Below are 14,793 nucleotides of genomic sequence, written 5' to 3'. Positions count from 1 at the left end.
AATTGAATCTTTGGCCCTAACTCTGTATTTTTCCTCTTCCCATGTGTCCCAGTACCAAGTGGGGCAGCTGTTCTCCGTGGCTGAGGCCAGTAAGAATGAGACCGGCGGAGGGGAAGGAATCGAGGTGCTGAAGAATGAACCCTACGAGAAGGATGGAGAGAAGGGACAATACACACATAAAATATACCATCTAAAGAGGCAAGGCTATGAGATACACTGAGCTTCTTCTGTATTATGCTGATACTGCTTATTGATAGGGATACATGTTGATAATCTCTTTGATAATACTTTCCATAATTTGATGCAAAAAAAATTGAGGACATGACTTTTTTTAAATAATTTTATAATTTTATTTATTTTTTGTCTTTGGGCTAAAAAAAACGATTACAAAACTACTTAATTTAAAAATATTTATTTACCAAACTAAAACTCCTAAACTACATCCATAATGTCTACACAGCCGTACAGGCAAGGCTCTCACATACACTGAGCCTATGTATTATGCTCATACTGCTGATCAACACAGCTAAATAATGATAATCTCTATGATTACTATGACACATAATTTGGTACAAAAATTGAGGAAATCAACATTTAATTTAAAAAGAAAGAAAGTGCCTTTTCCCTTTTTTGTCTTGCATTTCAAAGGTTTTATTTTTTTTATACAAAAATTCAATTTAAAAACATTTATTTTACACTGAACTCTTTTTTTTTACATTCCAGCAGACATTATAGGAAGAATGCAGGTTATGACTTAAAAATAAACTCCTAAACTACACACAGCATTTGTACATAGAGAATGGAATCTGTTCTAAAGACAAAGGGGTCATCCTACTTCTTGCCAGGTGTATCCTCCTATTCTGTCCGTCCTCCCTGTGTTCCAAATCACATACTTTTTCTTTTTACTACACTACATACTGAAGTACAGAAGAGTTTAAGGGCCACAGGAGAGAAAAAAAAAATCTTCCTCATCTGATTTTTTTTCATTATGTCAAGAATAAAGACGAATACTCCAAAATGATATTGGAGTTAGTGGGGCATTTGTGTATTTTCAGCATACTACAATTGACGTGCATGTATTGTATTGGGACATCGTAAATCTTTTTCTGGCATACTAAATAGTAGGGAAGTATGGGGATTGGAATGCAGCCTCAGGGTCATCCTACTTCTTGTCAGGTGTTTCCTCCAATTCTGTCCGCCCTGTTGTTCTTTCATATTCCAGGAAATGGCTTTCTGTCCTCTGGCCCAGTGCCACAGACAAAAAAAAATTGTACAATTCACCACAAATGGATCCTGGAATTGCTAAAAAAAAAAAGTTTAAATTTAGCCGTGAAAATACACTATTTTTATGAAAAAGTTTGGAAAACGTACATTTTCCAAGACAACTCTCTGAACTATATTTTTTTAGTTTTGAGGCTAAAAGTAAAACTATTAAGCTTGAAGGGAAACTGTCATGTTAACTAACTAATGATCTTTTTTTGAGATAACTTATCATTCATATGTTAATGTAACTTCAAGTTTTGAGTTCTACATACTAACATGAATGAATAAATAAAAATAAAAATATCAACAAAAGATAATTAGTTGGTTTACATTTTTTCCTTAAAGGGGCAGTGTGTAATATGACATCTTCTATAAAGTTCTAGAATGCAACGCTCCCTGGGTAACCCCACCCCTTTTGAATAATAACAGAAGCTACAGTGGCCTTCAAGTACAAGAACAATTCTAAACAAGGCACCTGATGACATTCCAAAAACATGGATGCCTCCATAAGACCTGCCTGCTCAATGTACAAAATGTAATATAAATATTTGTAATTCTCCGCTCAGGAGGATAATTCAGATTAATATTGGCAGAGGTGATTTTACACCAATGAGGACATATTTATGAATGAGGATATTGATTTTAGCTAATAAATTACTTAAAATGTTACACAGTGCCCCTTTAAAAGAACCTTGGAACCTAATAGTGTGTCTTTGTTTCTGTCTCTGCAGTAAAGTCCCCGGCTATGTGAAGATGATCGCACCAGAGGGAGCTTTAGTTTTTCATGAAAAGGCTTGGAACGCCTATCCGTACTGTCGCACTAGTAAGTTCAAAACCACATTCATATTAAGTTGTTTTTTTCACTTCAGTGTGTTTGCATATGTGATATGTTTAAAGCTATAGTGTGTAACTTCTGAGTAAATACAACAACACTGTCGGTGCATCTACATGAGGTAAAAGCCTTCAGTGATCGCACATGGATTTTATACCTTCTGCTGTACGCCCAGGTTTTTTTTTTCTTAGCAGTAGAATCAATGACTGAAAAATTTCTTGGGCTCTTCTTGGGATTTTTCTGAGTTCCTGCACCAGTGTCATGGGGGTGGGTGAGAGGGTGCGCCAGTTTGTAAACGCTGCCATACTGAGAAATACAGAGAGAGTTTTGTGGAGCTGATAGACTTAATCAACTTTGTGTCATCTCATTTGGCGATGGCTTGAATGTGACCGTCATTCATTTATATAAAAACAGTTACGCACTATAGCTTTAAATGGACATTTTATGGATGTCATACAACTTTGAAAGTTAAAATTTTTAAAGATTGATAAAGTTTTGAAACTAATTCTATCATTTTCTTCTGTTTCCTTTTTCCTCATTCTGCAGTTGTGACGGTGAGTTGCTTCTCAAACTTTTTATGACATTTTTTTATTTATTTGGTCAACAACATATTAAACCTGCAGTGTGTAGAATGTTGTGTTTTATTTCCTAGCAGATTTTGTAGAAAGTAATTATAATATCCATAAGTACATTTAATTTAGTGCATAATAGCTGACATTTTTTTTTTTAATTATAATTTTTTACCTTAGAAAGCGTCTCATATATGTCCATATTTCTGCATATTTTGGACCAAGGCCTAGTGCCGCCATCTTGAAAGTGTCATAGTTGGAATGTCATCGGGTGCATTGTTTAAAATTTAGAATTGTTCTTGTCCTTGAAGGCCACTGTAGCTTCTGTTATTATTCGAAAGGGGTGGGGTTACCCAGGGAGCGTTGCTTTCTAGAACTTTGTAGAACTGTCTTGATGATGTCATATTACACACTGCACATATTAACATAGAGGCAGTCAGTCACAATAGTAGTTATGTTGTCATATACCACCACTGGCCTGAGCTTAGTAAGAATGAAAAATGCAAATTTTTATCTTTATTTTTTTTTTAAAGAGAAAAAAACAGAAAAACCACCAGACGGATTGCGATTTTTTTTTTGGCAAGGCGTTCTGAAATGAAGCAACTGGGCTTTTAGGTTGAGATTATACTCACTCACTCACTCACTCACTCACTCACTCACTCACTCACTCACTCACTCACTCACTCACTCACTCACTCACTCTCACACACACACTCAGTCACTCACTCACTCGCATCAGACTTTTAAAAATTTAGACTGATATTTAAAACCATTATCTCCCTTAGTTTTTTCCTCAGCCCAGTGTCTCTCTAGCCAAACGTACTACTTGTCTATTCTGCTACACACACACACACACACACACACACACACACACACACACACACACACACACACACACACACACACACACACACTGTATGCGTCAGACTCTAGCCAAATGTACTACTCGTCTATTCTGCTCATAACTTTTAAACCGAGCGTTATAAATAGGTGTGAGCTGAGCAGAAGTGTTTAGTTTCAAAAGTCTGATTGAGCTAATTGGTCTTAGCCGTGCGGTTTAGCCGTATCTCTGAGAATCCTCCATTGATTCCATTCATTCTGCTCGTACAGTTTGTACTAGCTGAGGTCAGCTCATCTCCACAATTATAGCTGGACATTAAAGGTGCAGTGTGTAATATGACATCATCAAGAAAGTTCTACAAAGTTCTAGAATGCAACGCTCCCTGGGTAACCCCAACCCTTTAGAATAATAACAGAAGCTACAGTGGCCTTCAAGGACAAGAACAATTCTACATTTTAAACAATGCACCTGATGACATTCCAAAAACATGGCTTCCTCCATAAGACTTGCCTGCTCAATGTACAAAATGTAATATTAATAATTGTAATTCTCCGCTCAGGAGGATAATTCAGATTATTGGCAGAGGTGATTTTACACCAATGAGGACAGATTTATGAATGAGGATATTGATTTTAGCTAATGAATTACTTCAAATGTTACACAGTGTCCCTTTAAGATGGTTCCATTTTTATTTTTTATTACTTTCTTTTACATTCAAAGTGCTTTTACAGGGGCATGAAATACATCAAGATTAAAATACACCATACCATACCATACTCCTACTGTATAGATCAATAGACATTAGAAAAGCAAGTAAGGAAAAGAAAATTTATAGAAAAAAATAAATGCATTACACATTATAAAATAAAATGCAAACAAGACATGCACAAAAACATGAACAATTGTATATTATCCCCTGCGACATCACAGAAAGAGAAATGTAGGGTTAGACAGTGAGACCATAAAACACTCTTTCTGCCTTTTCTCAGGCTAGGATGATCCGATTTCATTTTTTTTTTCACATTTATACTTCATAGGATCTCCGAGTTCAATACACCTTCATATTCCAACCGGTGAAGTAGGCCTTTAACAAAAGGACACATATTTATGATCCCTGTTTATTAAATGCGTGTTGTCTTCTCTCCTGCTTGTTTCAGAATGAGTACATGAAGGACGACTTTATGATTAAGATCGAGACGTGGCACAAACCTGACATGGGAACAATAGAAAATGTGAGTAAACTGGAGCAGCTGAGGCCGAGATATCTGGACTCTTAAGCCTTGTTTCCACAGAACAATACATTACAGTTCAGTTCGGTAGGGTACATCACAGTAGCACTAGATCTGCGTTCCAATCCCCATACTATATACTATTTAGTATGGAAGAAAAAAGATTTAGGATGTCCCGATTCTAGTGACCAGATTTAGGATGGTTAGAAAGACCCGGATGTGTGGTTTTGAATTCGAATCCCATTTGATTTATAACAACACAGATTTGAATAACCCTGCATTCCGAATCGCATACTTTTTTTTTTCTATTCTACATACTAGATCTGTCCATAAAAAGAATCTAGTTAGGATGCAGTAGGCATGCTATTGGGACATAATTTTACTTATTTATTTCATCATAACATTGCGCCTTGATCTTGCCTCTTGCTTTTATATCCGTCGCATCCCTGTTTGTTTTCATATGGAGGCTTCGTCGATGTGACGTCACTTCACGTGCGCACTGGATTGTCGGTGAGAATCGCCCAAATAGGATGCTGTTTTCAACACTAACAATCTTGGCCGCATGAAGTAGGACATCCGGGTACTTCTAACCATCCTAAATCTGGCCACAAGAATCGGGACATCCTAAATCTTTTTTCTACCATACTATATAGTAGAGAGTATGCGATTCGAAACGCAGGGTTAGTGTCTCTTGTTTCTTGAGTTTACCGTTCTTCTTCTGTGGTTTCAGGTCCATGATCTGGACGAGCAGACGTGGGGGACTGTGGAGGTTTCTCCCATCAACATCGAAAACAAAGAAGAAGTGGCACATGGGGTGAGGGTTTCATTTATTTATTTATTATTATTTTATTTCTTTTTTTATATATATTTTGGGCATTTTTATGCTTTATTGATAGTGTAGAGACAGAGTTGAAATGGGGCAGAGAGGGGAGTGACATGCAGAGAACGACCGCGGGCTGGAATCGAACCCGGGTCCGCTGCTGGCCGAGGCCCATGGGGGGGGGGGGGGGGGACGCCCTACCAACTGAGCTTTTTTAAAGTGTTGTTGATGGAAAGCACAGATTTGACTCCCCAAGGTTTACAGTTGATAGGGGTGAGCCGGTGTTACATTTTCAAAACCGGTTTGATATTGTGTGCTTATTATTTATTTTCAAAATCTTGGTTAACATTTGTGAACTCGTAAAAAATATTCTATGAGTTAGATCAGTTCAGTTTAGTTTATTTGTTTATAGTTTCGTGGACAGTCCCCTTTGAGAAGGAGCAGCTTTAGCCTATTTGGCTAATTTCCAGCTGTAGTCCCCGGCCAGTTGTCAGTAGGCAACCTACAATACATAACAGTAAAAAAAAAATTAAAAAATACATTACATTTATAATTACAGCAGGCCAAGACAAACAAACATATTGCACACAGTTGGAGCAAGAACAAACAGGCAAGCACAGATGATGGCAAAGATATCAAGGCAGTTCATGTATATGACTCTTTTTTTTTCATATTATATTATATAATCATATTTATTTGATTTTAGGCATTGAAAGAACATATTGCCATTCAAACATTTACATAATTAACTTCTACAGAACACACCATTTTCCCTCCGCCATTAAAATTGACGATTCAGGTATTTGACAGTAATACAAAGCAGCGTTTTCTGTAACTAGCTCCTGCACAATAATGAGTTAAGTGGATGAGTGTTCAGAACAGGGCTTATTGGGAAGTCCATCTGTTCCAGGTATTCTCTCCTCTTTAACCAACTGACCCAATAGATTAAAATAGAACCGTGAGCCGTGAGATCAGGGGGTTTGGGATTTAGGGGGTGGGAGGGAAAATACTATCGCGCGCTAACTGATTCTTAAAGGAATACTTCACCTTTTTACGGAACCGGCGTTCTATCATTATAGAATCGCTATTATAATATAATGAATTAGGTTTTTCTTCCCTCAGTTTTCCGTTGGTACAGCTGTCCTGTTAACCCTAACCCTACATTTTACCCTGTGTGATGTCACACAGGGTAAAATGCAGGGTTAGACAGTGAGACCATAAAACACTCTTTCTGCCTTTTCTCAGGCTAGGATGAACTGATTTCTAAAAATTTTGCACATTTATACTACATAGGATCTCAGAGTTCATATTCCCACCGGTGAAGTATTCCTTTAAACACTCCATACTTTCAGATAATGCTCAGCCTGCTTTTCAGACACACAATCAATCATCTTCTTCAATCATTTGACTTTGTAGCAGCGATGGCCGACAGGTGTCAGTCTGTTTCTAGCAGCGTCTTAATAAAGTTTTTTTTAAATCTTTTTTTTTTTTTTTTCCAGGACTATAAGCCAGAAGAAGACCCCGCTCTGTTCCACTCTGCTAAGACGGGCCGAGGACCACTGGGCCCAGAATGGAAGGTACCAACCTGTTACCTGACCTAGCGACAGGAAGCAGATATATAAGCATTTTGCATGACGTTAAAAATGATATATTATACAGGACAGGGTTCACTTCCCACGATCATGAAGTTCCTGGATAAATTCTGACATTTTTAAGGAATTTTTTTTTTTTTGAGGCCTGGGAATGGTTGGGAAATAACTGAATGTTTTTGGAAATGTTTTGAATATACTAAAATTTTCGCTAGTGTTAAAGGCAAGGCAAGTTTATCTCTATAGCACAATTCAGACACAAGGCCATTCAAAGTGCTTTACAGGGGCATGAAATACATCAAGATTAAAATACATAGAATAGACATTAGAGAAAAAAATAATAATTACAGGTTAAAAGGGAAACATGTCTAGTGTTGTGTGAAATAGTTCCTTGAATTAGTTCATGTTTAATAATGGATGGCTTTTAACACGTGGCTAAAAGGTGCACTGTGTGTTATATCTGAATATTTAGTGGCATCCAGTGGTGAAAGTTCTAGAATGCCAATAAATTCTTCACACTGCAGCTTTAAGAGCCATATCATTATTGAGCCATATGATTGCGAAACCGACCCAAATGAGGTTATGGAACTTGGGTTAAAATTTCACGCAAGTCATTGAAAAGTTTTGAAAATGTATTGGAAAAACTTTGTAGGAACCCTGATTTGTATTTATAAAGCACTTTTCTTGAAAGTCAGTCATGGCAATTTATTTATTTAGCACAATTCATACACAGATGCAACTCAAAGTGCTTTGCAGAGTAAAAAGAAAAAGAAACCTCTTACAATTTTACTGCAATTTTTTTTTTAAATGCAAGAAAAAAATATGTTAATTTTCCTCTGTCATACTGTGTTTAGTGAACTTTGGTTTTGTTTATTTCCCCCTTCACAGAGCGAGCTGAAGAAGGACTGCCCCTACATGTGTGCGTACAAACTGGTCACCGTCAAGTTCAGGTGGTGGGGGCTGCAGACCAAGGTGGAGAACTTCATACACAGGGTAAAAAAAAAGAAACTATGTTTTCTCACATATTTATTTGATAGTTTATTGCTTGAACCTGCAGTGTGTAGAATTTGGGGTTTTATTTCCTAGCAGATTTTGTAGAAAGTAATTATAATATCCATAAGTACATTTAATTTAGTGCATAATAGCTGACATTTTTTTTTGGAATTATAATTTTTTCCCTTAGAAAGGGTCTCATATATGTCCATATTTCTGCATATTTTGGACCTAGGCTTAGTGCCGCCATCTTGAAAGTGTCTTAGTTGGAATGTCATCAGGTGCATTGTTTAAAATTTTGAATTGTTCTTGTCCTTGAAGGCCACTGTAGCTTCTGTTATTATTCTAAAGGGTTGGGATTACCCAGGGAGTGTTGCATTCTAGAACTTTGTAGAACTTTCTTGATGATGTCATATTACACACTGCACCTTTAAAGGTGCTACGAGTAACTTTTAAATATTTCTGAAACAGTCTAATTTTTCCTCTGATGATCATAAATTACATGTAACAGCAAACGAGACCATCAGTGCAAAGAATGCAATTTTTATATAGTTTTTCTTAATGCCTTTGTCATGGGTATATACGCTCACCCAGGAACAACAGCTGGGGGGTGCAAGAATGACCACAAACTGAAAGTTGCTTGTAGCACCTTTAATAATACTGAAGAATAGGCATTGTATTGTGCAAATGGAGTGGTGTTCCTAATTTAGGCAGCAGAGGGAGACATGGCTCTGAGGAACATTTCTTAATTGTGGGGCAAGAGAAAACTACCCTTTCTACTATATAGCATGTAGAAAAAAGATGTAGGCTGTCCCAATTCTTGTGGCCAGATTTAGGATGGTTAGAAGTACCCGGATGTCCTACTTCATCCGGCCAAGATTGTTAGTGTTGAAAACAGCATCCTATTTGGGCGATTCTGACCCACAATCCGGTGAGCACGTGAAGTGACGTCACATCGACGAAGCCTCCATATGAAAACAAATGGGGATGCGACGGCTATAAAAGCAAGAGGCAAGATCAAGGCGCAATGTTATGATGAAATAAATAAGTAAAAGTATGTCCCAATAGTATGCCTACTGCATTCTAATTAGATTCTTTTTATCGTCGGATGTAGTATGTAGAATAGAAAAAAGAAAGAGTATGAGATTCGGAACGCAGGGCTGCAGTTTAGGTCAGGGAAGAGATGAGAGGGGACATTTTTAAAAATGGGAAAAGTTTACTATGTGTAGTCAGTAAAATAGAGAAACATTTGAAGTCTCCAAAATGCCTTCATATCATGTTGATGTTTAGATAATACATTGATATGGGCTGAACGCGTGGAACAAAAGTACTGCTGCCTATAATTGGTCTCCAGCAGTTGTTTTAATAAAAGAAATTCTTTCGACCTCTTTCACAGCAAGAAAAGCGTATTTTCACCAACTTCCACCGCCAGCTTTTCTGCTGGATCGACCGATGGGTTGGTCTCACCATGGAGGACATCAGGCGGATGGAGGAGGAGACCCAGAAAGAACTGGAGGAGGTAAACAGAGCTCAATAAAGACAGACAGACACACAGACAGACAGACAGACAGACAGACAGACAGACAGACAGACACACACACAGAGACACAGACCCAGAAAGAACTGGAGGAGGTAAAAAGAGCTCAATAAAGACAGACAGACAGACAGACACACACAGACAGACAGAGAGACACACACACACACACACACACAGACAGACAGACAGACAGACAGACAGACAGACAGACAGACAGACAGAGACACACACACAGACCCAGAAAGAACTGGAGGAGGTAAAAAGAGCTCAATAAATACAGACAGACACACACACACACACACACACAGACAGACAGACAGACAGACAGACACACACACACACACACACACACACACACAGAGAGACACACACACACAGACCCAGAAAGAACTGGAGGAGGTAAAAAGAGCTCAATAAATACAGACAGACAGACACACACACACACAGACAGACAGACAGACACACACACACACAGACAGACAGACACACACACACACACACACACACACACAGAGACACACACACAGACCCAGAAGGAACTGGAGGAGGTAATTGACACATGTACAAATGGATACTTAAAACAAATGGATTTTTATTTTAATTTTTTAAGCATCGCTGTCCCCACAAATGCAGGAATACAGAATTTTTGCCAAAATCTTCACTATGGGCAGAGTTTTCAAAACACTCTGTTTTTTTGTGATGTTCGCATGTGGACAAAAGGCCAGGTCGCACAGTAAAAGATAAAAATATCCCGTGTATGTGTGGACATGGCCTCAGACTTATGCTGCTATGTGCTTGTGTGTCTTGATTTGAACAAGGCACGTGCAAAGAATGCAGAAAAGTTATTCCAATATTGATTCGAGCACAATATTTTGGAGTTACTCTTAACCTCTTTGTTCTTTACAAATATTTCAAAAATGTAAAATACAGTTTTTTCTGTTGGTTTATTAATGACACTGTTACAAATAAACATTGTTCTGCTTTGACCGGATGCTGGAGACTTCAGGACAAACCTATTAATGTGCTTGATTTAGTTCTTTATTGACCGATGAACACAAGCATATTATTCACACACTGTAAGTCACACAATGTAACTAAAACATTTTTCGTTTCCGCTAACCCCTTTCCCTCCTGGATTTGACCTCAGATGCGTCAGAAGGGTGACGTGCGAGGGACCTCGGCTACAGACGAGTAGCGGGCGGTTGGCTGTAGCTCACACACACACACTAGAGGCAGAGCAGTAAGTCTGGAGGGGAAGGAGACAGAAGTGCATGGATCATTCTCTACCTCTACGCATGCTGCTGCTGCTGCTGCACGGCTCTCTGTCTCACTAAACCATTTCTGACTAAACCACCATTTTGTTTTTTCAGATCATTAGTGTTTGACGTCTTCTCAGCATTCATTCATTCTACTTTTCGTTTTTGTTTTTTTTTCCTCTCATGGGCTCCGTTCTTCAAATGTGGCTTATTTACTTTAAGCCATAAAGATGGTTTAGTTCAGTTCATTTTATATACTATACTAGTGTATATAAGATTTAAATTTGAATAAAAACACACCTTGATGATTTACATTTTAATTTTATTTTTATCTTATCTTAAAAAATAATAATTACTAAAATGTTTCCAGAAGTGCCTCAGAATAAAGAAAGGAGAGTAGAGCTTTATCAAATGAATGTGTTGGTTATTTTTCAGAACACAAGTGACCTTCTCAAATGGCCAAATATGCTCATTTTAAACCATTGCAAAAAAAAAGAGGCAAATCTGAACTGGAAAATTAGTAATTCATATAAAGAATTAGTTAATTGACCAAAAACTCAGGTTGCGTTCCGAATCGCATACTCTTTCTTTTTTCTATTCTACATACTACATCCGACGATAAAAAGAATCAAGTTAGGATGCAGTAGGCATACTTTTGGGACATACTTTTCTCTCTTATTTCATCATAACATTGCGCCTTGATTTTGCCTCTTGCTTTTATATCCGTCGCATCCCCGTTTGTTTTCATATGGAGGCTTCGCCGATGTGACGTCACTTCAAGTGAGCACTGGATTGTGGGTCAGAATCGCCCAAATAGGATGCAGTTTTCAACACTAACAATCTTGGCCGCATGAAGTAGGACATCCGGGTACTTCTAACCATCCTAAATCTGGCCACAAGAATCGGGACATCCTAAATCTTTTTTCTACATACTATAAAGTAGAAAGTATGCGATTCGGAACGCAACCTCAGTTACATCAGCCACAAGTGAAGGTCTGGGCCTTGTTCTGTCTAACTCATTTTCCTCCCGCCTTCTCCTCAGTCCTCACTAAAACATTTTGTCTTTTTCACATTTCATTTTCTTCCAGCTCCAACGCTTCACTCTGTGTTTTCACAGTTTTGTTTTTCCTTCTGATGTTTTGTGTTTTGCACGTGCACGGCTTATTGTTATGTACGACTTGAGTATTAAAGGTGACGTCAGCAATTCTGGAGAACGCTTGTTGTGAAAATCGGTTAATTTTTTTTTCCTCACGATCTGCTACTTGTCCGACCTGTGTGTGCGCTGAAAATATTCGGGTGTCAATACACAGCCTAGGCTCTGTAAACTGGTATGTAAACAAAGAGGCCCACCATAGCTGACAACATGCCCGTTTACAGAGCCTAGGCTGTGTATTAACAACACTGCTTTTTTTTTCAGTGCACACACACAGTACAGACAGGTAGCGTACAGGGAAGAGATATTCACTGATTTTGACAGAAAGTGATTTTAACAACAATAAGCATTCTCCAGAATCACTGACTTCACCTTTAACACACTCACTCAAACACCTTTTTTTTTTTTTCCACCACTAAACTAAACACTTAAAATTGTCCCTTTTCTCTCTCCGTCTCCCAGCTTCGTAAAACAGGTCCAGTTCGAGGCATGAGTGCTGCTCATGACACAGGCAACTAAAAACCAACCAAAACCCCCTTCGTGATGTCATCAAAGAGAGACACGCCCCACACACACACACAACCAGGAAGTGTGGCCTCCAATGAGTCGTCGTTGGGGTTTTTATTTTTAACGGTTTATTAGGTTTGCCTCCTTAAAAGATTGGTTTAACAGTACTGTACAGACCCTACTCCCAATCACACAGCCTCCTGCTCACTCAAACAAAACAATACAATACAGAAAAAAACAAACATGGTTTTGCATACATAAAAAAAAAATATATATATTAGAAAAGACAAAAAAAAAACTCTTTGCACAGAACTTGCGTAACTTGCCTGATAATGTAAGTAATTGTTAGTTGATTATTACAATGGGCTTTGTTTTTATTCAGGTGTGTAAGTAAAACCGTGACTCAGAAAAAGTCAAGCCTTTTAAATTAATTAGAATGTTGTTTTTTTAGGTTTAAAAAAAAAAGGAAGAAGAAAAGTAAAAAAAAAAAAAAAAAAAAAAAAAAAAGGTTCCCCAACATAAATTGGTTTTAAGTTGAATTTAGCAGGTATTGGACCATTTTTCTCCCTCTTTTCCCTTGTATGATAACAGTGTGTCTCTCTACTTTAATCCTTGTCTGTCCCTTCAGTATTGTCTATATTCTTGTCCTGATAAGAAAAATTATGTCTAGACGCCCCCCCCCACCCTTTGCCCATTCTCACCCACTATGTCTCACTGGCCCCTCTGTCTGGCATTTGCTTGGGAATTCTGAAGATTTTTTTTTTTTTTTTTTTTTTCTCTCAAGGCTAAATCAAGCCTGTTTTTAACGGTTAGAAGCAAAAATTCAAAACTCTTGCATGATGGAGGAATTCCTCGGCTATTGTCGTCGTCGTCCCCCCTCCCCCCCTGCACACACACACACACACACACACACACACACACACACACACACACACACTTCAAGTCAAGTTTGTCGATTGTGAGAGAGAGAGAGAGCCTGTACAATACGTGTGTGTGTGCGCGTTAGTGTGCGCTTGTTTTGTGTTAATCAACTGCCTTCGCTCTTAGAAACGGTTAGGGATGAAATTGAAAATCGTTTAGCTTAATATCAAGGCTTGTGGTTGGTGTGTCACTGCACCAACCTGCCTCATGTTAATGCTGCATGTCCTTTTAACTAAACACACACACACACACACACACACAAAATACATACACACACACACACACACAAAATACATACACACACACACACACACACACACACACAAAAGCTTTTTCTTTTTTAACAACTACAAACAAAAGAGTTTGAGAGTCTTGTGCGTCGCTGCATTCATGAATCAAGGTATTTTTTTTTTCATATATATATATTATATATATTTCTTAAACTACCACTTATTTTCTCAGTGCATAAAGGGTCCGGGCACATCTGCAAAAACAAGCATTCTGGCTTTTTTTTCATAGTTTCAATTAATTTTACTATCAACTTGTATGGTGACAATAGCTTCTCAATCTTACTGTACTCCAGCTAACAGAAAGTACACCAGTCCATGAAATTGAATACATGAGTCAAATTTTATCCCGAGATGATTTTTTTTTGTTGACAAAACTGTTTTAAAAAAAATACATCTGATCCTTATGACCTAGATGTGTGTTGCGTGCTAATAGTAGGAGCCTTGATCTGAATACGGATAGCATCTTAAACCTGCTATTTCCTGCATTTTTTTTATGGAGTTATTCCATTGACTATTTGGCTAGAGGTTCACTACAACAGAAGCTAACTTTTAAGCCGCCATTTATTTTTGAGCACTGTGCAGCCGCAGATCCTAGTCGGGCTATATATCTAGGTTAAAAAAAAAAATATTGTGCTGTTTTTTATATGATCATGGAATAGCTTATAGTGCGGTTAAGAATTTGTCTATGCGATCGATCAGAGTGTGAATGAGTGTGTAGGTTTTTGTCGTGACCTAGTATCTACATGTGCGTGATTTTATGTTTGAGAATAGGGGTTTTAAAGAGGAGCGTTATTATGAAGTGTACTTTATAATAGGCCCATTCTAGGCAATGGACACAAACATACATGTACATACAAAAATACACTGACTTGAATGGGATATTCACAGCTACTGAAAACAGCTTTGTCAGGTCTTTCATTCATTACAATACTGTACTTCTAAGAGAGAAACTGTTAAGTAGGGTCTGCAGAAGGAAGGGGCACACTGTCCTTG

At 37.9% G+C, this 14,793-nt stretch overlaps 1 protein-coding gene across 1 annotated transcript in view; it reads left to right on the top strand.

Annotated features, from left to right (window-relative positions):
- The window catches only part of pitpnb (phosphatidylinositol transfer protein, beta), a 28,032-nt gene extending 14,231 nt beyond the window's left edge, over nucleotides 1-13,801 (top strand). Inside the window, exons 3-12 of the mRNA XM_080047083.1 lie at nucleotides 53-198; nucleotides 1,995-2,086; nucleotides 2,642-2,649; nucleotides 4,663-4,737; nucleotides 5,465-5,548; nucleotides 7,054-7,131; nucleotides 8,032-8,136; nucleotides 9,533-9,655; nucleotides 10,821-10,913; nucleotides 12,545-13,801. Coding sequence (XP_079903209.1) covers nucleotides 53-198; nucleotides 1,995-2,086; nucleotides 2,642-2,649; nucleotides 4,663-4,737; nucleotides 5,465-5,548; nucleotides 7,054-7,131; nucleotides 8,032-8,136; nucleotides 9,533-9,655; nucleotides 10,821-10,868 — 759 coding nt within the window. The 3' untranslated portion in view covers nucleotides 10,869-10,913; nucleotides 12,545-13,801. The remainder of the gene's footprint in view (nucleotides 1-52; nucleotides 199-1,994; nucleotides 2,087-2,641; nucleotides 2,650-4,662; nucleotides 4,738-5,464; nucleotides 5,549-7,053; nucleotides 7,132-8,031; nucleotides 8,137-9,532; nucleotides 9,656-10,820; nucleotides 10,914-12,544) is intronic.
- The last annotated feature ends 992 nt before the right edge of the window (nucleotides 13,802-14,793 follow it).

Source organism: Ammodytes marinus, assembly GCF_949987685.1.
Source record: "Ammodytes marinus genome assembly, chromosome: 18".
Lineage (NCBI taxonomy): Eukaryota > Metazoa > Chordata > Actinopteri > Uranoscopiformes > Ammodytidae > Ammodytes > Ammodytes marinus.
Note: the sequence above shows the minus strand (reverse complement) of the source record. Positions and strands in the feature narration are given on the sequence as shown.